At 50.8% G+C, this 25,848-nt stretch overlaps 1 protein-coding gene across 1 annotated transcript in view; it reads right to left on the reverse strand.

The window, feature by feature from the left end:
* The window catches only part of LOC147662667 (pepsin A-like), a 44,267-nt gene extending 18,638 nt beyond the window's left edge, over positions 1–25,629 (reverse strand). Inside the window, exons 1-4 of the mRNA XM_086950988.1 lie at positions 25,510–25,629; positions 9,011–9,167; positions 7,469–7,586; positions 2,646–2,764 (exon numbers count right to left, since the gene is read on the reverse strand). Coding sequence (XP_086807114.1) covers positions 2,646–2,764; positions 7,469–7,586; positions 9,011–9,167; positions 25,510–25,562 — 447 coding nt within the window. The 5' untranslated portion in view covers positions 25,563–25,629. The remainder of the gene's footprint in view (positions 1–2,645; positions 2,765–7,468; positions 7,587–9,010; positions 9,168–25,509) is intronic.
* Positions 25,630–25,848: the final 219 nt, after the last annotated feature.

The raw sequence follows: 25,848 nt of genomic DNA on the forward strand, positions 1-25,848 counted from the left end.
TGTCTCTGTCTCCGTGCACTCTGTGGGCCGGTTTTTTTTCTCCCCTTTCCTAGTCCACTCTCTGTGGACTGGGACAGGGGAGAAAAAAAACGGCCCACAGAGGGCACTGAGGCGCCGGCCCTTCGGCCCATTCCCGAATGCCCGCCTTGCCAATCCACCCCTGAATAAGGATATTCGATGTCACCAAGAACTCCAATAATCATGAACGAGAATGAGGCTGAAGGCCAAGTTCGATTTTTAAGATTATGGAACTCCGAGGTGACTTGCAACATCCTTATCATGTACAGCAGGAGCAGGACAGAAGTCCTAAAAAAGAAGTGGGGGGACGCTCCGAGGTAGGTGGTGTCACCGGAAGTGAAATCCCGTCAGAAAGTGACGTCACGAAAGGTAGTCAGTCTCCTCTCATTACAGGGAGTCCCGCTTCACTTTGGGCCAAGTCGTTAACCCACTGTGGAATGTAGCGTCATGTTAATAAATCAGTTTATACGGTTTTAACTGATTTATTAACATTTAAGCTTTAATGTATTACACGTGTCTCTTACGGATTACTTTTAGGTAAAGATTTAAAAATGTACTTTGAAAAGAGCAAATAACCAAAAGTGAGTTAATCTTTAAAGATAAAACAAAGGTACAATAAATTAAAGTACAAATGATGTGTCTAAATATTATCCCAACCTCACTTGCATTCGAACAGTACGCATGTTAACTTCGTCAATTTTTAACCTCTTTTCCTAGCTGCGTTTAGCTTCTTACCTCATTCATTTTTAGAGCTGCGCTGCAGATGTTTTTGGAAACATGCACATTTCAGTCATCAGCTGCGCGACTTCATCAGACACTAAACACATACAGGGCGGGTGCCAGAAATGCCAACGGCTCGATTTGGGTTATGTGAATGTATTAAATTGCATCAAAGGGCTGTGTTTTCGAGTTTCTTCTTAACAGCTTTTGGGCAGGGGGGATGGCATCCACCCACTAAAATAAGTGGAGGGATGCCGTCCACCCGCATGGTACCCCGACTCGAGCCCTGAGCAGGAGATACTTTATCTCATATAATTCGTGATCAAACCATCACCTTTCTCACAAACGACTTAAAACATTGGTGTGTAGATCTTTTCAGAAAAAGACAGCATGTTTGAAAGCTTGAGGGATGAAACAGAACCTTTTGTGCAAAAATGAATCACATCAAAAACCTATTAGATAGTTGTTGCAAAATGATCACGGCCAGATTATTTTTTTAAAGCTGCAGTAACTCAGATTGTGTAGAATCATGAAGAAAGATTCTAATATTTGTATAATTATCTATGGAATGCAAAAAAGCATGTTCTTTCTGCTAGTCACAGTAAACTAGACAAGAGTGAGAAGCAGAAAGAATGCAACACTGTGTTTTTGTTGCTTTAAAACAGCTGCTCCATGACCTGAGCTGCCTTTCTCCTCGGATGCTGGCTCTGGCGGCAGGAATTGAAACGTCAGAACTCAACTGCAATACCTTAACACAGTCGAGATCTGACATCTTTTCTTTATAATTGGTGACTGAGTGCATCACTAGTTGCAGATGATCAAGAAATTATAGAAGTGCATTTATGCAGAGATTGCAGAGGCCTTCGGCTTCGTTCCTTTATGTGGCTATGGAACTCCTCAGTGACTTGCAATATCCTTATAATGTAAGGCAAGGCATGCTTTATTCCTTATATGTATATATATATCACTCACCCAGAAAACAGTCCTTGTAAACAATAGACACAAATGGTAAGCACATCTGTGCTTAGGCAGAACGGGGCGAACAAGCCACGTGTAAACCCTTGTGGGGCCTTTTGGATCTAGAAAGTCACTTTCTGTACTCCAAACACTGACACTTTAGAATAGTTTCTGCTTTTGTTCAAAATCCCAGAGTCCTCCTTGCCAGACTCAGAGGAACATTAATCTGAGAAATTATTCCAAAAACAGAGAAACAACGTTTACCACGATGGCCGAACCAAGCACTGCAGTTACTACACAGTGTTACAATGAATGCGTCCTTACCAAACACTCCTTCACCACACATGACGTTACAACGACATGCCTAAGAGAAAGTGGCATTGGACTTTAAAGTTCCACACTTTCCCCACTGTTGCACAGACTGGAGTAGGAACAGTAAATTATCCCGGTCTAAAGTCCAGCGTTTCCCTAAGGCACGAAGTTGGAATGATACGGGGGGTTCAGGAATGCTTGGTAAAGACACATTTGCTGTAAAGACTGCAGAGTAACTACATGCGTGGTAAAGGCATGCGTTGTTCCAACATACAACCCAAAAGCAACCTTCATCGCTACCGAATGCGTTTACATCTGTGTGTGGATTTCAGGAAGAGATTGAAGACATTGGTTTTTTGCAAACCTGTTGGGCTTGATGAATGCCTCCACCCGCGCTTTCAGTCTTAAGCAGGAAACCCGTTTTATTGATCGATACTTCCTACAACACACAAGACAAACACCATCTCAACAGTATGGTGATTGTAAGCAGGGAATCATAGATCATGTGAAGTTAAATTTTGGCTGATTACTAGACCTGGGTCTTCTCCGGTGTCTACCTTGGAGGATGGTGACCCACCTTGACTTCCATCGGGCACCCCCCCACCCTGGGACAGGCAGACGACTCCTCGCCCTCTTACCTGGACGGTGTCGGAGGCCAGGACCCCAGTCATGCTCCCGGTGCCGTAGGCAATGGAGAGGCTCTCGTTGATTGCATTGAAGGTGGAAGATGCCGCGGGGTTGAACACGTTGTGATTTGCTGTGGGGACAAAACATTTCCTCTTGAGGATGGGCACTAAACAAGTTACATCATTCAAGGAATACAACTCTGTGTCCCCTCTGACGCTGGGGCACAGGGCTTTTGATTTGCATTCCTGAGTCCAAGGGAGAGGCGTCTACTGCTCATCTTGAATTCTGTCAGATCTTGTCGGCCCCTCTCCACAGAGGTCCTTCATTCTGCAGTGAGTGTCTGGAGTGTGGCTGTATGACATGAGGCATGTATGAGGCCTGCGGTGTGTGAGTAGGGTCACTCCAAGGACTTTCTGTTTTACCTGTCTTTTGAGCAATTTTCTATTCTGTGCACAGAATCCTGTTTCTGGCTGTAATATACATTCAATCTGTATATCTGCCCAGTAAACACAACTGTATTAAAGTGGGTTGGCGGCCTGCCTGCATCCCTACTCTGCCCAGCAACATTTTCCCCTTATTGGGAAGTGTGACCTGTGATTTTTAAATGATTTGATTTGAATGTTATAAAGCGCTCGATTGCCAAGGCGTCTTGGTACTGCTTCTGAGGTGAGAGTACGAAAGGTGAAAAGGAGCGGCGTTCCTACTGAAAAGTCAAGTTTTTAAAGCCTTCCTGAGGGACCATAGATCCGGACAGTCCTTTTGCGTGATCAGAAGTGAGTTCCACAATGTGGCTTTCCTGCAATTAAATCTTTTCCGCCCCAGTGGGCTCTTTTAGTTCTGGGGCCACCAAGAGCTTGGCAGTAGTAGGGCCCAGATTCCTGGGTTGGGTGTACCAGGTAAGGCGATGTCGTAAATGGCCAGGACCCACATTGAGCAGCGCTTTGAAATCAATGCATAGCGATTTAAATTGAATCCGTTCCTCAACTGGAAGCCAGTGCAGTCTGACCAGACCTTGGGACACCGATTGATGTTTAGGAATGCCCAAGAGCACACGAGGCATTTTGCAACATTTGTAGTTTCTGCAGCAGTTTTTTTTTCAATGTTTAGGAACAGAGGATCAGCATAATCAAGCTTTGATAGGGCCAAGGCAGTCACAAATTTCTTCTGAAGGTCGGATGGAATGAAAGAACAAATCCTTCTAATCACCTTTAGGATGAAAAAGACTGATGAAACAAAGGCGTTGATCTGGTCATTAGAGGTCAGCCTAATTTCAAAGATAATTCCTTCATTTCATAGCTTATTTACTAGTGAGGGAAGAGGACCTACGTCTGAAGGTCACCAGATATATGAACAAAGAAGAGGCATCATGTCCTAAGAGTAGAACCCCTGTCTTCCTGGACTTTGATTTTAGATACTTAAGCTTCATCCAATTGCTGATCGGAGTCATACAGATGTTAAAGCGATCAACCGTTTCCTGAGAATTGCTAGTGTCGTCAGCATAGGAAACGGGTGAAAGGCCGCAAGATCTGACACGCCTTGCAAGTGGGGTACCGTACAGGTGAACAGGGTACGCGCAGTGAGGAGCCCTGCGAAACCCAAAAAGGTAACATAAAACTGATACAGGTGAATTCGCCTAATGCTGCATGATGATCCCTATCTGATAAAAAAGATTTCAGGACTTTTAGGGCGGTACCTCTACTTCCAAGCTTAGAGAGCCGATTAGTTAGTACGCAATGATTGACCATATCGAAGGCCGCCGAGAGGTCCAATAGAATCAGAGCTGCCTCCCCACCCCTGTCCAAGAGTGACCTCAGATCTGCAGCTGCCGCAGTCAGGGCGGTTTCCGTGCTGTGAGCCTCCCTTAAGCCAAACTGAGTCGGATCAGTAGTTGGTTAGAATTAATGAAGGAAGGAAGTTCCATCTTCAGTTTCCTTTCAAGGACTTTTGATGGGAAAGGGATTCTGGAGATATGCCTATAGCTACTAGGGATTTCATTAAACAGCTCCATCAGTAACTCACTAACAACGTCTTGTGCGAGATGCACAATCCTCAGTGATCAGCCTGACTTGTTTGCCAATACAAGTTTTAATACCTCTTCTGTGTCTAAAGGGGACCAGTTCTCCAGAAGGCTGTTGGTATGAGAGGTTTTTGGAATCATAGACCACTCTGTGACGTGTTGCTTGTCCATATTAAATGTGTTGTAGACTTCTTCCAGTTTGGACTGGAGTTAGAGAAGTCAGGGCTGCAGTTGTTACGCGATGGTTTGGGTGTAAAGTCACCAGATTTCACCAATGGCGTTCTTTGATTGTAATATTTTATCTGGGAAGTCTTTAGTCTCCGCCTCCTGGATTAGGGCTCTGCACTCTGTTGTAGCTCATGCAGTTCTCTGTGAGTGTTACTGCTTTTGCCTGTAATGTAGACATCCAGGGAGGAATTATGCAACAATGCTCCCTTTGCTGGCTGTCTTGCGGACGCAAGCTTCTGATTGGGCCAGTGCACTCAGTTTTTATGAATACTGCCCCCGGACCGGCACCTTCACTCGCTTGAGAGTCACTTGGAAAGATTGGCAAGATAACTAAGAGACTTAGGGGCATATTTATGAATTTTGAGGCGCAGTGGAGCGAGTCACCTTGCTTCGCTGCCCTGCATCACAGGCGAAGGGTAGGATGGACTGTATTTATCCAATAAGGTGCATTCCTGTCCTTTCTTAAAATAAATAATAAATCCCTATTTGTAAAGTGCAAACTACTCACCCTTATGAGTCTCAAGGCGCTGGGGGCCACTGTGGAAATTAAGTGAGCTATTGCCTAGAGTGACATGGTGGTGAGCTGAACTGCCGCCAGCGCCAGGGATCGAACCGTGAACCCTGTGCTCTGAAGGCAGCTGCCCTGGCCGCTGCGCCACACCTCTTCCTGTGCTGGCGCTGTTTTGGCAGACTAGCACCAATGCAGGCACCCTTGCACCATGCAGCAAGGATGCCTATCATGTAGGCAGGATTACATTTTATGCAGGAAGGGGCAACTTCCTGCACAAAAACAATCCTGGTAGGCTTTTTCTTTTTTCCTGCATGTGCTACAGGATGAAGCACACACAGAAGGAGGGAGCAACAAGGAGAAATAAAGATACTGTCAGATTCCCAGGTTTACAAGGTCTGGTGAACCTGGGAATGCACCAAAAACCATGGGAGTTGCACGGGAACACCCCACAATGCCCATGGAACGCCCACCTGGGGCAGCGTAACACAACGCAGTGATTCGTGCTGCGTTGACTAACTCCAGATGTTGGAGCCACTCACGGTCGTGCAAAGTGGCTTTGTTTGGCTTCAAAAATCTGACTTAAGGTTTGCATCTATTGCACTATGTTACGTGGTGCAAGGGCCCCACAAACTGGGTCATAAATATGGCCCTAAGTTTACAAGACCATTGCTCAATAATGTTCTTCTCTACCTGGCTGGCACTGAGATTGTGTGGGAACGGCTGGAGCTGTGGCTCCTCCTTACAGGGCGAGGAACCGGTCTCCCTTGTGAGACAGGATCTGCCCTTGGCTGGGAGTGACACAGCCAGGTCCCCTGAGCCCCAGGTGCAGGGATGACCTAAAGGAGGACTGCCCAGGAGCCAAGATTGCCTCCAGTCTAGACCACATCTCATGCACCATTGCATCCGGATGTTTCGAGGATGTGTCCAAGACTGGAGGTTTACGCCTCCTCTGTCCCTTTACGCTGCCCCTGTGCACCTGTCCAACATTCTGTCTGTGATCGGTCACGTCCCAGGTCCAAGGATGCTCTATTCTCTTGGCTGTCTTTGCAGTCCTTATAGTAACTGCCCTCAATTTCCTTCTATACATACATTTTGTTCCAAAAGATGGAGTGTTGGTGTGTGTGGGTGTGTGTGTGTGCGTGTGTGTGGCTGTGTGCCTCCTGTATTAGTCAGTTCTTGCTACAACGGATGCTCTGACTTTTTCGCCCATACATGTGGTTGGTTGTCACTCAGCCAGAGAGTGGAGCCTTGAACTAAGCCTGTTCAGTCGACGCAGAGTTCTAAGGAGGCGCCTCTCTGAAGGAGTCACTCACTCTCAGTCACTCACACTCACTCTGCGCTGTTTTGGACAGTCTTCAGTCTTTTTCTTGACTTCCTGAAGTGCACACTGGGATTTGAAGGAGGCCCTAACTTCGAGCCTCATTTATGGCCTTTTGACGTAGGGCAGCGCATAAAGCCACCTTGCTGATCCACCTTGCTGCGCCACCTTGCTGAGCCACCTTGCTGCGCCACCTTGCTGCGCCACCTTGCTGCGCCACCTTGCTGAGCCACCTTGCTGCGCCACCTTGCTGAGCCTCCTTGCTGAACAACCTTGCTGCGCCACCTTGCTGCCCCATCTTGCTGAGCCACCTTGCTGCGCCACCTTGCTGCGCCACCTTGCTGAGCCACCTTGCTGAGCCACCTTGCTGCGCCACCTTGCTGCGCTATGTCCTACGCTGAAGTGAAAGAGCAAGAATGCACCGTATCCATTACAGTCACTTCCTATCCTTTCTGCCTGTGCTGGAGCATTTTTGGTAGCCTACAGCAATTGCAGGCACCCTTGCACCGTACCCCATAGTACAAGGGCGCCTGTGTTGTCGGCAGGGTTGTTTTTGTGCAGGAAGAGGTAATTTCCTGCACAAGCACAATCCTACGAGGCGTTTTCCTCTTTCCATGTGTTCTGCAGAATTGAGAATGTGGCATTACACATCACTTTACATCCCACGGTAATGCTGCTGTTTACCAGATTGTGCAGATATTGAATACTAGTACAGGTCTGATGATCGATATGGTACTTACGGCATGGGTAAGGTACTTACAGCATGAATCGCTGGTGCACTTGTTCGACGGGACCCAGAGGTTGGAGGACCCTGTGTCAAAGATGACGTTGAATTGCTGGGCGGGGGTCCCAATAGAGATGGCTCCGTAGTAGGACGACTATGGAGGGGGGGAGACAGGGACACACGGTTGTACTCAGCTACTTGTTCGAGTGAAATAAGATGACATCTACGCACGCACTCAGAGGACCCCTTAGGCTCCACCCTCATACACCTAGGAGGAATACAGCACGTTACAACGCGTGCTTTCCCCATGCGATAGGTAACAACGCGGTCGTTACAACGACCGCATTGTTACCACACGCAAGTCGTTTCAACAACTTGTGCTAGATGACACGCTGGACTTAGGAATAGTATAAATTACAATTCCTACTCTAGTTAGCGCAACAGCAGGGAAGGTGTTGGATTTAAAATCCAACCCATTTGCTGGTGTTGCACGCCACCTAGCGCAAGTTGTTGAAACGTCTTGCGATGTAAGGGCACGCGTGGTAACAACACGGTCATTGTAACGACTGCATTGTTATGTACCTGTGTGGTATTGCCAGTCTTGTAAACTCTGTCTCCCCTGGGAGGGATGCAGTGTGTGTTGCCTCGCTGAGGGTGGGACTGGAACCACAGATATCTCAGGGTCGGAGCTAGAAGGGTGGACTGCCCTGGTCATTCTGGGTCTGTCCGTTGAGAAAGTGCTCTGGGGCTGAAGGGGGCGTGAGGCGTCTGTTACCAGTGTCTTAAAATAAACCATCTTAAAGGCGATCCCTGCGGCGACCCCCCTTTACACAAGGCTTCTGTCCAGCTGTAGCCAGCGCAGGGGCAAGGGCAAGGAGGGGGGAACATGTTGCTTCAGTGGAGGGGTTTAATTGCCTTATGCAGACACACTAGATCAGGGGTCTTCAAACTGGGGGGGCGGGCTCAAGTGATGAGGGGTAGGAGGGGTGCCAGGCTCTGGTCAAAAGAAGCATTATGCTGATAGCAGAGCTGTAAGTGGGGGGTGGGGAGCAGCAGTAAGTGTCCAAGCCAGTAAATAACTATAGGAACTGAGCAATAGTAAGCCCCGGCACAAATTAAGGACTGTCAGGAAGGCTTCAACTGTCCTGGGGTTTAGACTTCCCTGACATAGGATCTGCAAGCAAGTTTCTGAAGCAAAGACCCGGGGGAGGGAGGGTGGATGGGTGGAGGGGAGGAGGGTATGGGGACTTAGGGCTGAAGCTGCCTGTTTGTCTACGGTTTGCTAACCACATAGTCAGTGTGTCTGAGGTTAACTCCAACTGGTTCCATGAGGCCTTTTGGTAGGCCTGCTCCTAATATATTAAATAAGTCACTAGATTTAACAACTTCTTCCGCCAATAAAGCTTCAGCACTTCGATCTGAGGCCCCCGTACCCCACCTCACTGGCCCTGACACCCACAAGGAGCCCCCCTGACTGAAGAGCCCTTCTCGGCGCTCACTCGCACCCTGCCCTCCACTGAGAACATACACCAATCCCCACCATGCTTTGCAGCCCGGGGTCTGCTGGGGGATACTCACGTCCATGTAGTTTGTCATGGGCTCGCTGGACACCAGCGCGGCTAGCACAGGGGAGTACTTGCTGGCCGGGTTGATCTTGTGCTTCTTCAGGAAGTCGCCCAGCTTGCCCTGCTCCCGCAGGTTCTCCCTCAGAGACTTCTTTTTCTGGAGAGGAACCCTGAAGAGAGCGGAAAAGAGAAAGGTAAGAAGCAAGAGAGAAAGAGTACAGATGGGGGGGAAACTGCACACAACATAGACCCCACACAGCTCTCGACCCCACGCAGCTCTCGACCCCACGCAGATCTCGACCCCACGCAGCTCTCGACCCCACGCAGCTCTCGACCCCACGCAGCTCTCGACCCCACGCAGCTCTCGACCCCACACAGCTCTCGACCCCACGCAGCTCTCGAGAGGCAAGAGAGAAAGAGTACAGATGGGGGTGGGGGAACAGCACACGACATAGACCCCACGCAGCTCTCGACCCCACGCAGCTCTCGACCCCACGCAGCTCTCGACCCCACGCAGTTCTCGACCCCACGCAGCTCTCGACCCCACGCTGCTCTCGTCCCCACGCAGCTCTCGACCCCACACAGCTCTCGACCCCACGCAGCTCTCGACCCCACGCAGCTCTCAACCCCACGCAGGTTGGGTTTCATGCAGGACGTAGCACGAAGCTGTCCCTCATCAAGGCCACGGAGAAGGTTAGAGCTGCGGTTGATCAGGGAGGGGTGGCTGTCCTGATTCCACTGGATCTGTCAGCAACCTTCGATACGGTCCATCACTGGGTGCTGATGGACCGTCTGTCGAAGGCGGGGGTGGAAGGGAGGGCCTGGAGCCTCCTGAAATCCTTCTTGGCCTACAGAATCCAAACAGTCGACCTGGGGCAAGACAAATCCAAACCGATGCCCTCCCTTGCAGGGTGCCGCAGGGGTCCTCCCTGAGCCCCACGCTTTTTAATATTTATGTCAGCCCACTGGCAGCCTTGATAAGATCCTTCGGTCTGCAACTTACATCCTACGCAGATGATACACAAATTGTGTTGTCCATACAGAAAGGGACCCAAGATGATATAGCCTTGAGATGTCATGACTGTCTGAAGGACATCTCGGGCTGGATGGCCTCCAATTCCCTCAAACTGAATGCAGGCAAGACCGAGGTGATTATATTTGGGAACAACCCCGACATCTGGACCCCTGACATGTGGCCTGAAGATATGGGAAAGTTACCAGTGCCCTCAGGTAAAGCTAAAAATCTGGGTGTGATCATGGATGAGACCAGGTCGGGACCAGGTTAGCGGAGTTGTATCTACCTGCTTCTATATCCTTAGGATATTGAGAAAAATCTACTTTTTCTTCCAGCCGATGGCTTCAGGACAGCAGTCTCAGCCCTCATTATGTCGCGCTTAAACTACTGCAACAGTTTGTACTTGAATTTGAAAAAAATACATGTGTACAGACTACAGCTTGTACGAAATGCAGCAGCGAGACTGCTAATAGGCATACCAAGGTTTGCCTCTGCACAAGACGGACTCCGGCAACTGCATTGGCTGCCAGTAACAAGACGAGCACAATTCAAAGCTCTATGCACGGTCTTCAAAGCACTGAGGGGCAGTGGACCAGAGTTTTTGAGCAGGTGCTTTGAAAGGTAGAGCGTTGTGCTCCGCCGAAGGCCGATTAGTAGCCGTGCCCCGAATAAAAAAGGCTAGTTGGAAGGCAACAGCTTTTCCTACTGTGCGGCGAAAGCCTGGAATAGCCTGCCGACGCATCTCAGGAATAATAATAATGAGAAATATGAGTGAGGGAGAGAAAGACAAAAGAGTGGGATGGAAAGTAGAAGAGAGAACACACGGAGCAGAGTCAGAGAGACCTGAACAAACAGAAAGAAAACAGAAAAAAACAGACAGAAAGGCGAGCGCATGCAAAGGGCTATGGTATTTAGAGAGAGAATAATTGAATTTGTAATAGAAAGAAAAGAGAGAGCAAGAAACGAGAAATAGGTAAGTCATGAGAGAGGCAGATATAGGAAGAACTATTAGAGCTATGGAAAATACAAACAGAAAGCCTGGACTAGAGCAAGAGAATGTGTGTGTTTGAAAAAGAGACAGGCAATAAGAGACAGTGACGGGCAGAAAGACTCAAGAGATGGGCACACAGGGAGTAGAGCACAACATGACGTGTATTTGTAAAGCGCACGTTCACCCAGCAGGGTATCCAGGCGCTGAGTAAAAGATGTTTATTGTTACCCACCGGACTCATTTTATCGACCTCAGAAGGATAAGTGGACTGGCTGGGATTTAAACATGAGGTTAAACACAGGCGCCTACAGGGGGAGCATTAAGCCACCGGGCCCGACTGAGCAGAGAGAGGCATAGAGACGGAAAGAACAAGCATTGGAAATGCAATAGGTCTCGCACCATTAGAGTTAGTGCTTTTAGAATTGTTTATGGTTTTTTTTGTAAATGTTTAGCATTTTTGTTTCCTGTAGCCAATGCTAAAGAATTACAAATAAAAAAAGCCATAAACATTTCTTAAAGCTCTAACTGAAATGGTCTGAGACCTATTGCACTGTGTGAGGGTGAGGGGTTGAGGGGGAGTGAGGGTGAGGGTGGGTGAGGGTGAGGGGTTGAGGGTGAGTGAGGGTGAGTGAGGGTGAGGGGTTGAGGGTGAGTGAGAGTGAGGGTGAGTGAGGGTGAGGGTGAGTGAGGGTGAGGGGTTGAGGTTGAGGGTGAGGTGTTGAGGGTGAGTGAGGGTGAGGGTGAGTGAGGTGTTGAGGGTGAGTGAGGGTGAGGGTGAGTGAGGTGTTGAGGGTGAGTGAGGGTGAGTGAGGTGTTGAGGGTGAGTGAGGGTGAGTGAGGGTGAGGGTGAGTGAGGGTGAGTGAGGGTGAGTGAGGGTGAGTGAGGGTGAGTGAGGGTGAGGGGTTGAGGGTGAGTGAGGGTGAGGGTGGGTGAGGGTGGGTGAGCGGTTGAGGGTGAGTGAGGGTGAGGGGTTGAGGGTGAGTGAGGGTGAGGGTGAGTGAGGGATTGAGGGTGAGCGGTTGAGGGTGAGTGAGGGTGAGGGTGAGGGTGAGTGAGGGTGAGTGAGGGTGAGGGTGAGGGGTTGAGGGTGAGTGAGGGTGAGTGAGGATGAGGTGTTGAGGGTGGGTGAGGGTGAGTGAGGGTGAGGGTGAGTGAGTGTGAGTGAGTGTGAGTGAGGGTGAGGGGTTGAGGGTGAGTGAGGGTGAGGGTGAGTGAGGGTGAGGGGTTGAGGGTGAGTGAGGGTGAGTGAGGGTGAGTGAGAGTGAGTGAGGGTGAGTGAGGGTGAAATTTGTAACTGACATTGGTTTTCCCAAAGGAAACATTCTCTGCACTCATCCCTGAAACCATTGAACAGAAATACGCCAAATTCTAATGGCACAGCAGTCTTTTCGTCATCCAATGCCTCTTTTTGATGCAATTAATTCTTTTTCAGCTGTTTTGGAGATGGAAGCGAAAATGTGACTATTAGGAGTACATGTGCCAATTAGATGTGTGTAAAATATATATATATACTGCCACGACTTCCTTCGTTTTTTGCAAAAGAGTCAAGCACTCCAAGGGGGTAGCGTAGTGGATCTTTATTTAGCAAACAACTCCACCAAACAGACGCGTTTCAGAAAATCCTTCGTCAGTGTCAACTATGATCACTGCGAGGAAGCTATTTAAACTAATTGACGTCACCCGAGTAACAAACTCGATGACGGTAGGGAACACTCTCACAATGCATCGATAATGGTGGCCATCTTAGCATGGTACTTTTCATTGCATCACAATGCTTACTCTTTAAATAACATAATCCTTCTGTTAGAAAACAGTCCTTAAATGTGCAGTTATGGCAGTATCATGCCCCTACATACAATTTCATGTGCCGGTTACATTTGTGTAAAACATTCTCATAATTATTTATAATTCACAACAATCAATGCCGTGTATCAGCTTTCCTGGGGTTAGCGCGGGACGATCTCCCGGGTCCCAAAACAAGCTGAATGCTGGTATTATGGGGCCAGCCGTCTTATCGGGTGGTACTGGATGTTGTTTGGGAGCTGCAGTAGGCGGTGTGAGGATACTGGATGGAAGAGAGGGGAGGGAAGAGAGGGGAGGGGGAGGGAAGAGAGGGGAGGGGGGAGGAGAAATGCGACACGGCGGGAAGGGGAGGGGGCGGAGCGGGTGGTGCTGGATGTTGTTTGGGAGCTGCAGTAGGCGGTGTGAGGATACTGGATGGAAGCAAACAACTCCACCAAACAGACGCGTTTCGGAAAATCCTTCGTCAGTGTCAACTATGATCACTGTGAGGAAGCTATTTAAACTAATTGACGTCACCCGAGTAACAAACTCGATGACGGTAGGGAACACTCTCACAATGCATCGATAATGGTGGCCATCTTAGCATGGTACTTTTCATTGCATCACAATGCTTACTCTTTAAATAACATAATCCTTCTGTTAGAAAACAGTCCTTAAATGTGCAGTTATGGCAGTATCATGCCCCTACATACAATTTCATGTGCCGGTTACATTTGTGTAAAACATTCTCATAATTATTTATAATTCACAACAATCAATGCCGTGTATCAGCTTTCCTGGGGTTAGCGCGGGACGATCTCCCGGGTCCCAAAACAAGCTGAATGCTGGTATTATGGGGCCAGCCGTCTTATCGGGTGGTACTGGATGTTGTTTGGGAGCTGCAGTAGGCGGTGTGAGGATACTGGATGGAAGAGAGGGGAGGGAAGAGAGGGGAGGGGGGAGGGAAAAGAGGGGAGGGGGGAGGAGAAATACGACACGGCGGGAAGGGGAGGGGGCGGAGCGGGTGGTGCTGGATGTTGTTTGGGAGCTGCAGTAGGCGGTGTGAGGATACTGGATGGAAGAGAGGGGAGGGCGAGAGGGGAGGGGGGAGGGAAGAGAGGGGAGGGGGGAGGGAAGAGAGGGGAGGGGGGAGGAGAAATGCGACACGGCGGGAAGGGGAGGGGGCGGAGCGGGTAAAACAAGACGGATGTGCACGCGCTTTTAAGCTCAATGCGCATGCGCATTGAGCTTAAAAGTCACCGGCACTGCAAGGAATCGCCACGATTCCTTGCAGTGGATAAAGAGTGGATAAGCCCCCATAGTCTCGCTTGCTCGATGCGCATGCGCATCGGCAGGCGAGACCTAAAAAGAGAGAGAAAAGAGAGCAGTCATATCCAGGCAGTGGTGCTGGAACCATGTTCCCAGAAGGGGGTGGGGCTGCCATCAGTGGCAAGTCACAGAAGTCACTGGTCAAACTGAGAACAAGTGCAACAAATGACCACCCCCATTCCCCAGGAGAGTGGGCAGGGTGTGGGGTGCAGCTGGCGGGACCCCCACGCACACTACTACTTCCAGCACCTATGTCATCAGGCAACACAAGTGGGAGTAAGTTACAGACAGAGAGCAGTAGATCTGCTAAGAATTCTAGATTTGACAAACCATCTTGTGACAATGGCTGCTCCTTTGCACACATTGGACATTTTTCCAGCTCAGCGGCCCAGGGCCAACCACAGATTCTGTTACTAAAGTGTGGGACCCTCCAACACCAACATGGCCACCATCTGTTCATTCCTCCATACCAAAAAAAACAAGCCAGGCCTGTTACTGGTGGAGCAGATGCACCTGACAGGAGACTCTCTTCCTTGGTTTGAGTGACACATTGGGGACTCTGAACAGAGACTCTCATCCTGGATTTGATTGTCTTTTGGGGGACTCTGTCGGGCAACGTTTGGTGATATGGAATATTGTAACCGTTTAACAGCTTACGAGCATAAAATTGCATATGGTGATATTATTAGAAAGATATTTGTGTTCCCTGATGAAGTCCTTGTTGGGGGCGAAACGCGTTGGCTGGGCTGAATGTTCAATATGTGAAGAATTACTTTTTTGAAAATTCACCTCAAAGTCTATTCATGAGTTTATAAACTAAATGGAAGACTCTCTGTAGACTCTCTGAAGACCGTCCTGCTTTCAGCAGCAGCGGCCTGCTATTGCATATTGTATTTGCGCCTCCGCCTCTAACATCGCGCTCACCTCCATTGTGCCCCAGTGTTGTGTTAAGTTCGCCTGCTTGCTGCTGCCATTTTGTTTGTTGTTGTCCTGCCTCCTTCCCCTGATCTCCGCCCCGCCTCCCTGCTGACCCTCCCTCCCACTGATAGTGACCTCGCTGCTGCTCCACGATCGAGCTGTGACCGTCCTGCTTTCAGCAGCAGCGGCCGCTCCACGCTGCCAGCCCCCTAGTTCTGGTATCGTTAACTCTAAGCTCATAGCTCTCACTCTGCTTGAACCTGCATTGCTTAAGAAGCGCCTAGACTGTGCGTAGCGCTAGACTGCCCCGACCGCCGAGCATTTTTGCAGTAATCCGCCAAGGCCTTTAACATCTTCAAGCATCCAAAGTGCGCTTGTGCGTTAGCAGCTCCTGCACCGTGCTGCCTGAAATAATTATTTGTGCCTGCTATTGCATATTGTATTTGCGCCTCCGCCTCTAACATCGCGCTCACCTCCATTGTGCCCCAGTGTTGTGTTAAGTTCGCCTGCTTGCTGCTGCCATTTTGTTTGTTGTTGCCCTGCCTCCTTCCCCTGATCTCCACCCCGCCTCCCTGCTGACCCTCCCTCGCCCCTCCCCCTCCACTATCCACATATGACAGATGCTTTTGCATGCAGCGTCCACGCGCAGCGGACGCGCCCCAGTCGCGCCGAGGTGCGCCAAAGGAAAGCCCGTCTACGCCCGTCCGCGCCTGTACCGCACCCAGCGCCAGACCCCCTGGTCCCCACCCTACCCAGCCCATTAGATTCACATATGATGCCACAACTCTCCTCGCCCTCAACCCCGGACGCGCACCACAATGCTGCGAAGCCACCCCAGGACGTACCCACGGCCCATTCGCCTGCCTCTCCTGCAAGTTCAACTGCCACAGGACCCTCACCAAATCCACTTCCTCCACACACAGCTCCAACTCCAACCACCTGAAGTGCATCCTGCTCAACACCCGCTCGGTCCACAGACACGCAACAGAACTCTGGGACCTACTTAACACTGCATCACCGGACATCGCCTTCCTTACTGAAACATGGATGAACACATCATCAGCACCCGACATCGCCATAGCCATACCGGACGCTTACAAGATTACCCATAAAGACCACACCAATCAAACAGGAGGAGGCATCGCCATCATCCATAAGAACACCATCAAAATCACAACCAGCTCCGATGATAAACTTGCGACTGCCGAACATCTCCACTTTCAGATCCACACCGACCCTAGGACCACACTTAGAGGCACCCTCATCTACAGGCCTCCAGGAACCCGCACTCAATTCAGCGATGACATCACCGACTTCATCAGCCCACATGCCCTCGCCTCCGAGAACTACATTCTTCTAGGAGACTTCAACTACCACCTTGAAAACAAGCACAACAGCAACACCACCACCCTTCTGGACAACCTGGCCAATCTCGGACTCAAACAACTCGTTGACACCCCCACCCATGTAGCCAGACACACGCTCGACCCTATCTTCACCTCCTGCAAGCACATCTCCTTCGACCGCACCACAGCCCTCCACTGGACGGACCACAGCTGCGTTCACTTCAGCTACAAAACCACCCTGACCCACAACCTCCCACAACCTATTCCACGGAGAAACTGGAACAAAATTACCTCCGACCAACTCCTCACATCACTCAACCAAAACCCTCCCACTCTCTCATTGGACCCAAACCAAGCGGCCACCAATCTCAAGCAATGGATCACCCACAGTGCTGACGAATTAGCACCCACGAAAAAACAACAGATCAAATCAGCCAGCAAAAAGGCTCCCTGGTTCAATGACGACCTTAAAAAATCCAAGAAGCTATGCCGCACCCTGGAGAAAACATGGAGAAAAAACCCAACCACCGACAACATGTCAACCCTCAAAGCAGCCACCCGTAAACACCACCAACTGATTCGGTTCACCAAGAAATCAGCTTTCAAGGATCGTCTCGACAACAACACTCACAACAGCAAGGAACTTTTCAACATCGTCAAAGAATTCACCAACCCCACCGCAGCATCTAACGACATCACTCCCTCCCAAGACCTTTGCGACGCATTATCCTCCTTCTTCTACAACAAAATTGCCGACATCCACAACAGCTTTGAGAATACTCCCGGTGGTCAACCCTCCCCACCCCCCTCAGATCCCACTCCGCCAACCAACAACCTCACCGCCTGGAACCCAATCACCACTGAAGACACCATCTGCCTAATGAACTCCATCCACTCCGGCTCGCCAACTGACCCCTGCCCTCACCACATCTTCAACAAAGCGGACTCCATCATCGCACCCCATCTCCGTGATGCCATCAACTGCTCGTTCAACTCTGCCACCTTTCCAGATAGCTGGAAACACGCCGAACTCATCGCCCTTCTGAAGAAACCCACAGCAGACCCCTCTGAACTTAAAAACTACCGACCCATATCCCTCCTCCCATTCCCGGCCAAAGTCATAGAGAAAGCCGTCAACATCCAGCTCGCCGCCTTCCTTGAATCCAACAACTACCTCGATCCATCGCAATCCGGGTTTTGAGCCAAACACAGCACCGAACCCGCCCTCATTGCAGCAACCGACGACATCCGTACACTACTAGACAACGGGGAAACAGTGGCCCTCATTCTGCTCGACCTCTCCGCCGCTTTCGACACAGTCTGCCACAGCACCCTTATACAACGCCTCAACAACATCGGAATTCAAGGAACACCCCTGGACTGGATCACCTCATTCCTCGCTGGGAGAACTCAAAGAGTTCATCTTCCCCAATTCAACTCTAAGGCCACGGAAGTCATTTGTGGCGTACCACAAGGGTCGTCACTCAGTCCCACCCTCTTCAATGTTTATCTGAGTCCACTCGCCTCCATCGCGCGTCAACATAACCTTAACATCATCTCCTACGCCGACAACACCCAGCTAATCCTCTCCCTCACCAAAGACCCTAACACCGCCAAAACCAATCTTCACGAAGGCATGAAAGAAGTAGCCGAATGGATGAAACATAGCCTCCTAAAACTCAACTCAGACAAAACGGAGGTGCTCATCCTTGGATCTTCCCCCTCCGCCTGGGACGACTCTTGGTGGCCTTCCGCTCTGGGCACAGCACCCACACCCACAGATCATGCACGTAACCTTGGCTTCATCCTAGACTCCTCTCTCTCGATGTCCAGACAAGTCAACGCAGTCTCATCCTCCTGCTTCAACGTACTTCGCACTCTCAAAAAGATCTTCCGTTGGATCCCCCTCAAGACAAGAAAGACTGTCACCCACGCACTGGTCACGAGTTGACTGGATTATGGTAACACACTATACGCCGGAATCACAGCAAAATTACAGAAAAAACTCCAACACATCCAAAACGCATCAGCGAGACTCATATTAGACATCCCTCGCCAAGATCACATCACCAGACACCTAAAAGACCTCCACTGGCTTCCCGTCAACAAAAGAATTACATTCCGCCTTCGCACCCACGCACACAAGGCCCTCTACAACGTAGGACCCCAATGCCTCAACACTCGACTGTCCTTCTACGAACCCACCCGCCAACTAAGATCGTCCAATCAAGCCCTCGCCGCTGTCCCGCGCATCTGAAAATCCACCATGGGTGGTAGATCCTTCTCCTTCCTCGCTGCCAAGACCTGGAACTCACTCCCCACTCACCTCCGCCTCACGCAAAACCACATCTCCTTCAGAAAAGAACTTAAAACCTGGCTTTTCGACAAATAACGAACCCCCTACCCAAGCGCCTTGAGACCCTCTGGGTGAGCAGTGCGCTATACAAATTCCCGAACTTGAACTTGAACTCTGTACCCATCAGGATGGACTTTGATCTGATTAAATTCTCTTGTTGTCCCTAATATTGGTACTATTCCAATGCCCCAGTGGTTATTTGGAGAGGACACCCTTTTCTGTTCTTAAAGCTTTTATACAGTCTCCACATACGCACCTCCTCTCCTAGGATAATGAATCTCTTATAGGACCCTTACCTCAACGGATATCCCAAAACCTCGAGGAGAGAATCAACACCTCTTTTGAGTCCCGCGAATTCTTGAAGTGAGCACTAGCCACTCCGTGGGGCTCGGGGTCCCAGAACAACAGAGATGTGTACCTAAGGGTGGAGCAGGAGGAGTGGTGGGGATCAGTGTATGCAGTGTTGAAGATGAGAGCAGACCCCGGGATCCCAGTTAGAGGGGGGGCGCTACAGAGTTCAACCACAAGAGGGGACCTCGATGGAAGAGCTGGGGCCACATCGTGGACTGCGGTAGAGACCTTGACATATGGGTTCATGCCTGAAGTCAAGATGAAAGATGGCTCACTGAGTAGAGGCAAGATGGAAGATGGCTCACTGGGGAAGGAGACAAGATGGAATATGGCTCACTGAGGGAGGAGACAAGATGGAAGATGGCTCAAAATGGGGGAGAGACAAGGTAGAAGATGGCAAACTGGGGAAGGAGACAAGATGGAAGATGGCACGTTGGGGAAGGAGACAAGATGGAAGATGGCTCACTGAGGGAGGAGACAAGATAGAAGATGGCACACTGGGGGAGGAGACAAGATGGAAGATGGCTAACTGGGGGAGGAAACAAGATGGAAAATGGCACGCTGGGAGAGGAGACAAGATGGAAGATGGCATGCTGGGGGAGGAGACACGACGGAATATGGCTCACTGGGGGAGGAGACAAGATGGAAGATGGGTCACTGAGGGAGGAGACAAGATAGAAGATGGCTCACTGGGGGAGGAAACAAGATGGAAAATGGCACGCTGGGAGAGGAGACAAGATGGAAGATGGGTCACTGGGGGAGGAAACAAGATGGAAGATGGCAAACTGGGGGAGGAGACAAGATAGAAGATGGCAAACTGGGGGAGGAGACACGACGGAATATGGCTCACTGGGGGAGGAGACAAGATGGAAGATGGGTCACTAGGCGGGGAGACAAGATAGAAGATGGCAAACTGGGGGAGGAGACAAGATGGAAGATGGCACGCTGGGGAAGGAGACAAGATGGAAGATGGCACGTTGGGGAAGGAGACAAGATGGAAGATGGCTCACTGAGGGAGGAGACAAGATAGAAGATGGCACACTGGGGGAGGAAAGAAGATGGAAGATGGCTAACTGGGGGAGGAAACAAGATGGAAAATGGCACACTGGGAGAGGAGACAAGATGGAAGATGGCATGCTGGGGGAGGAGACACGACGGAATATGGCTCACTGGGGGAGGAGACAAGATGGAAGATGGCACACTGGGGGAGGAGACAAGATGGAAGATGGCTAACTGGGGGAGGAAACAAGATGGAAAATGGCACACTGGGAGAGGAGACAAGATGGAAGATGGCATGCTGGGGGAGGAGACAAGATGGAAGATGGCATGCTGGGGGAGGAGACACGACGGAATATGGCTCACTGGGGGAGGAGACAAGATGGAAGATGGGTCACTAGGCGGGGAGACAAGATAGAAGATGGCAAACTGGGGAAGGAGACAAGATGGAAGATGGCACGCTGGGGAAGGAGACAAGATGGAAGATGGCATGCTGGGGGAGGAGACACGACGGAATATGGCTCACTGGGGGAGGAGACAAGATGGAAGATGGCACACTGGGGGAGGAGACAAGATGGAAGATGGCATGCTGGGGGAGGAGACAAGATGGAAGATGGCATGCTGGGGGAGGAGACACGACGGAATATGGCTCACTGGGGGAGGAGACAAGATGGAAGATGGCACACTGGGGGAGGAGACACAATGGAAGATGGCACACTGGGGGAGGAGACAAGATGGAAGATGGCATGCTGGGGGAGGAGACACGACGGAATATGGCTCACTGGGGGAGGAGACAAGATGGAAGATGGCACACTGGGGGAGGAGACAAGATGGAAGATGGCTAACTGGGGGAGGAAACAAGATGGAAAATGGCACACTGGGAGAGGAGACAAGATGGAAGATGGCACACTGGGGGAGGAGACAAGGTGGAAGATGGCATGCTGGGGGAGGAGACACGACGGAATATGGCTCACTGGGGGAGGAGACAAGATGGAAGATGGGTCACTAGGCGGGGAGACAAGATAGAAGATGGCAAACTGGGGAAGGAGACAAGATGGAAGATGGCATGCTGGGGGAGGAGACAAGATGGAAAATGGCACACTGGGAGAGGAGACAAGATGGAAGATGGCATGCTGGGGGAGGAGACAAGATGGAAGATGGGTCACTAGGCGGGGAGACAAGATAGAAGATGGCAAACTGGGGAAGGAGACAAGATGGAAGATGGCACGCTGGGGAAGGAGACAAGATGGAAGATGGCATGCTGGGGGAGGAGACACGACGGAATATGGCTCACTGGGGGAGGAGACAAGATGGAAGATGGCACACTGGGGGAGGAGACAAGATGGAAGATGGCTAACTGGGGGAGGAAACAAGATGGAAAATGGCACACTGGGAGAGGAGACAAGATGGAAGATGGCATGCTGGGGGAGGAGACAAGATGGAATATGGCTCACTGGGGGAGGAGACAAGATGGAAGATGGCACACTGGGGGAGGAGACAAGATGGAAAATGGCACACTGGGAGAGGAGACAAGATGGAAGATGGCATGCTGGGGGAGGAGACACGACGGAATATGGCTCACTGGGGGAGGAGACAAGATGGAAGATGGCACACTGGGGGAGGAGACACAATGGAAGATGGCACACTGGGGGAGGAGACAAGATGGAAGATGGCTCACTGGGGGAGGAGACAAGATGGAAGATGGCACACTGGGGGAGGAGACAAGATGGAAGATGGCTAACTGGGGGAGGAAACAAGATGGAAAATGGCACACTGGGAGAGGAGACAAGATGGAAGATGGCATGCTGGGGGAGGAGACAAGATGGAAGATGGCATGCTGGGGGAGGAGACAAGATGGAAGATGGCATGCTGGGGGAGGAGACACGACGGAATATGGCTCACTGGGGGAGGAGACAAGATGGAAGATGGGTCACTAGGCGGGGAGACAAGATAGAAGATGGCAAACTGGGGAAGGAGACAAGATGGAAGATGGCTCACTGGGGGAGGAAACAAGATGGAAGATGGCACACATGGGAGATGGCAAACTCGAATATGGCTCACTGGAGGGGGGGACAAGAGGGAAGATGGCTCACTGGGGTAGGAGTAGAGATGGAATATGGCTCACTGTGGGAGGAGGAGAGATGGACTATGGCTCACCGGGGTGGGGGAGAGATGGAATAAGGCTCACCGGGGTGGGGGAGAGATGGAATAAGGCTCATTGGGGAGAAGGCAAGTGGGAAGATGACTCAGTTGGGGAGGAGTAGAGATGGAATATGGCTCACTGTGGGAGAAGGAGAGATGGACTATGGCTCACTAGGGAAGGAGTGATGGAATATAGCTCACTGGGGGAGGAGGGGAGATGGAATATGGCTCACTGGGGGAGGAGGAGAGATGGACTATGGCTCACTAGGGAAGGAGTGATGGAATATAGCTCACTGGGGGAGGAGGGGAGATGGAATATGGGTCACTGGGGGAGGAGGGGAGATGGAATTTGGCACACAGGGCGCGGAGGAGAGATGGAATATGACTCACTGGGGTTGAGGAGAGATGGAACATGGCTCACTGTGGAGGAGGGGAGATGGAATATGGGTCACTGGGGGAGGAAGGGAGATGGAATTTGGCTCACTGGGGGAGATGGGGAGATGGAATATGGGTCACTGGGGGAGGAAGGGAGATGGAATTTGGCTCACTGGGGGAGGAGGGGAGATGGAATTTGGCTCACTGGGGCAGATGGGGAGATGGAATATGGGTCACTGGAGGAGGAAGGGAGATGGAATTTGACTCACTGGGGTCGAGGAGAGATGGAATATGGCTCACTGGAGGAGGTGGAGAGATGGAATTTGGCTCACTGGGGTCGAGGAGAGATGGAATATGGCTCACTGGGGGGAGGGGAGAAGGAATATGGCTCACTGGGGCGGAGGGGAGATGGAATGTGGCTCACTGGGGGAGGTGGAGAGATGGAATTTGGCTCACTGGGGTCGAGGAGAGATGGAATTTGGCTCACTGGGGTCGAGGAGAGAAGGAATATGGCTCACTGGGGGGGAGGGGAGAAGGAATATGGATTACTGGGGGAGGAGGAGAGATGGAATATGGCTTACTGGGGGGGAGGGGCGATGGAATGATGTGGCTCACTGGGGTCGAGGAGAGATGGAATTTGGCTCACTGGGGGAGGAGGGGAGATGGAATTTGGCTCACTGGGGGAGAAGACAAGCAGGTAGGCAGCTCACTGGCCTGGGAGACTGTTTTATTTTTGCGAGATCAGAGGTTATCTCTTTGAAGTGCTTAGAAGGGGGGGGGGTCAGCTGAAGCGCCTCCTCTGTTCACTCTCCCCCTGAGTTCATTGGAGAGCGCGCCTGTGTTTACTTTAGCAGCAGCTTCAAATGCGCTTGTGTGTCACACGAGGGGTGGGTTCAAACCGTCTGAGTGTGAATAAACGCCACACTGGGTTGAGGACCAGTTGACACCAGGATCAAGTTTAAAAGCCTTGTGTACAGGCACAAGTTCATTCAGAGGCTAGTGGCAGCACACAGGCCAGGAACCAGGGAGAGAGAGGAGGGGGGAGAGGGAGAGAGAGAGAAAGACGGAGAGAAAGGAAGAGGAGAGCGAGAAAGTGGGAATGAGAATGAGAGGTGAACATGCAGAGAGAGCAGAAGAGGGTGAGAGAAAGAGTGGATGAGAGAGACAGAGAGAGAGGAAGGAGGAGAGAGAGAGAGAAGGAGAAAGAAGGAAATGGAGAGAGATAAAGGAAGATAAAGACAGAGATAGAGACAGAAGGAGAGGGAGCAAGCGCAGAAGAGGGTGAGAGAGAGAAAGAGAGAGAACGTAAGAGGAAGAGCAGCAGACAGAGAGAGCGTAAAAGATGGTGAAGGACAGTGGGAGAGAGAGAAAGTGAGAGTGAGAGTGGCAGACAGAGAGAGCACAGAAGAGGAGGAGACAGAGTGGGGAGGGAGACAGAGAGAGAGAGAGAGAGAGAGAGAGCGGCATTGGGATAGAGTAGATGAGCGACAGAGAGAGGAGCTGGGACCCGTGCTGTGGTGTGCTGTGGGGTGCTGTGGTGTGCTGTGGTGTGCTGTGGGGTGCTGTGGTGTGCTGTGTGCGTTGCATGTGAGGGACACTAAACGGGTTTGTGTAAAGAAGAATGAATTGTCCTCAGCTCTGCTGTGTTGATATTTTAAACGTGTTTAGGTGCAGAAGAATGACCCAGGGGTCCCCGCTGCATGTGTGTGAGTGCGTCAAAGGCCTCTGTCTCTGCTTGAGTGAGTGACGGTGCCTCAGCCCTCAGCAGAGATGCATGGACGCTCAGTGGGTTGTGTGCTGTCCCCGCCACCACGAGAGGCCTGACATATACCTGGTTCTATCTCATGGAAGTCTAGCCTTCAAGAGGGTCCCTCATCCTGGCATGAGCCGTGCAGAGCTCGAGAAGGTAGGGGGGCAGTCGAACTAGCGATTGAAGCCCCCCTATGTAGAAGGTTTTCGAGACCCTTGGATGGAACAGAGTCGGCGCCTAGGACCCTGGGTCCTGGCAGAGGACACCTCAAAGGCAACATTTCAAGTCTGGAAGTGTGAATATCAGGGCCACATTTAGTGGATTTTGGCGCAGGGCAGCGCCGTCCTACGCCAGAGTGAGAGGGCAGGGATTTTTATTTATTTTTGGCATTTATACAGCGCTCTGTTACCCGTAGGTGTCCTGACGCTAAGTATTACTCCTGAGATAGAGGCAGGTTAGGGTATCAGATGGTAAACAGCCATGTCTTTAAAGCTCTTCTAAACGCCATAAGGTCCGTCAGTTTTCTGAGGGCGTGGGGCAAGGCATTCCAAGCTTTGGCTGTGCCCAGCACAAAGCTTCTGCCCCCCCAGCGCGCTCTCCTAATACGAGGCACCGTGATCAACCCCATGTCAGCTGATCTAAGATTTCTAATCGAACGGTACCAGTAAAAGTACCACCGAAAGAATAAAGGCCCCTTGCCTTTACAAGATGCACCGTATTTATGCAATAGAGGGATTTTCTGTCCTTCCCCCCTGTGCTGGCGCAGTTTCGGCACCCCTGCACCATGATGCCAGGGTGCCTCCACTGCATGCTGGGTTTTGCAGGGGCGCCTTCCCCCGCAAAAACAATCCCAGAAGGCGATTTCCTCTTTCTATGTGCGCTGCAGAATCCAGCACACACGGAAAGGAAAGAAAACAAGGAGAAAACGAAGAGAAAAAAATATATTTTTCCTCGTTGCCCCTCATCTCGGGAGGCGCAAGTATTCGCCACTTACTCAGGTTACATCACTCAACATCACGCATGGGGGCTTAGCGTAGCTTCATAAATCGGATTGAGAGCCCTGTGTCACGCATGTACCACATTATGTGGTGCAAAAGTGAGGCAGGGTTCTCATAAATTGGCCCCTAGGATTTCAGTCACAGAGCATGGTTAATACTCACTTTAGCAGGCACTCGGCCACCGCCAGCAGCGAAAGAAGGAGCAACCACTTCATGGCTCTTGTCGTTGGTTCAAGGTACACAAAATGAAGGAAGGCGACTCCTGCTGCATGATCCCCAGAGTCAGGGGCTCCTTATATACCTCAGAGCCCTGACTCCTGCTCACAACACTTACAAAGCCCAAAGAGAACAGTAAATAGGAGAAGCAAACATCCCACCCAGCGCTTTGTCATGGTCCACACCTAGACTCTTATCATTTCTAAGTTTTTGTGATGTTGAGAAACGCACACTTTCCATTATAGGCATAACTCCACGCGCGTGACCTTTGACATAGGGTGTGCT

This window comes from Lissotriton vulgaris, unplaced genomic scaffold (genome assembly GCF_964263255.1).
Source record: "Lissotriton vulgaris unplaced genomic scaffold, aLisVul1.2 SCAFFOLD_275, whole genome shotgun sequence".
In the NCBI taxonomy this organism is placed as follows: Eukaryota; Metazoa; Chordata; class Amphibia; order Caudata; family Salamandridae; genus Lissotriton; species Lissotriton vulgaris.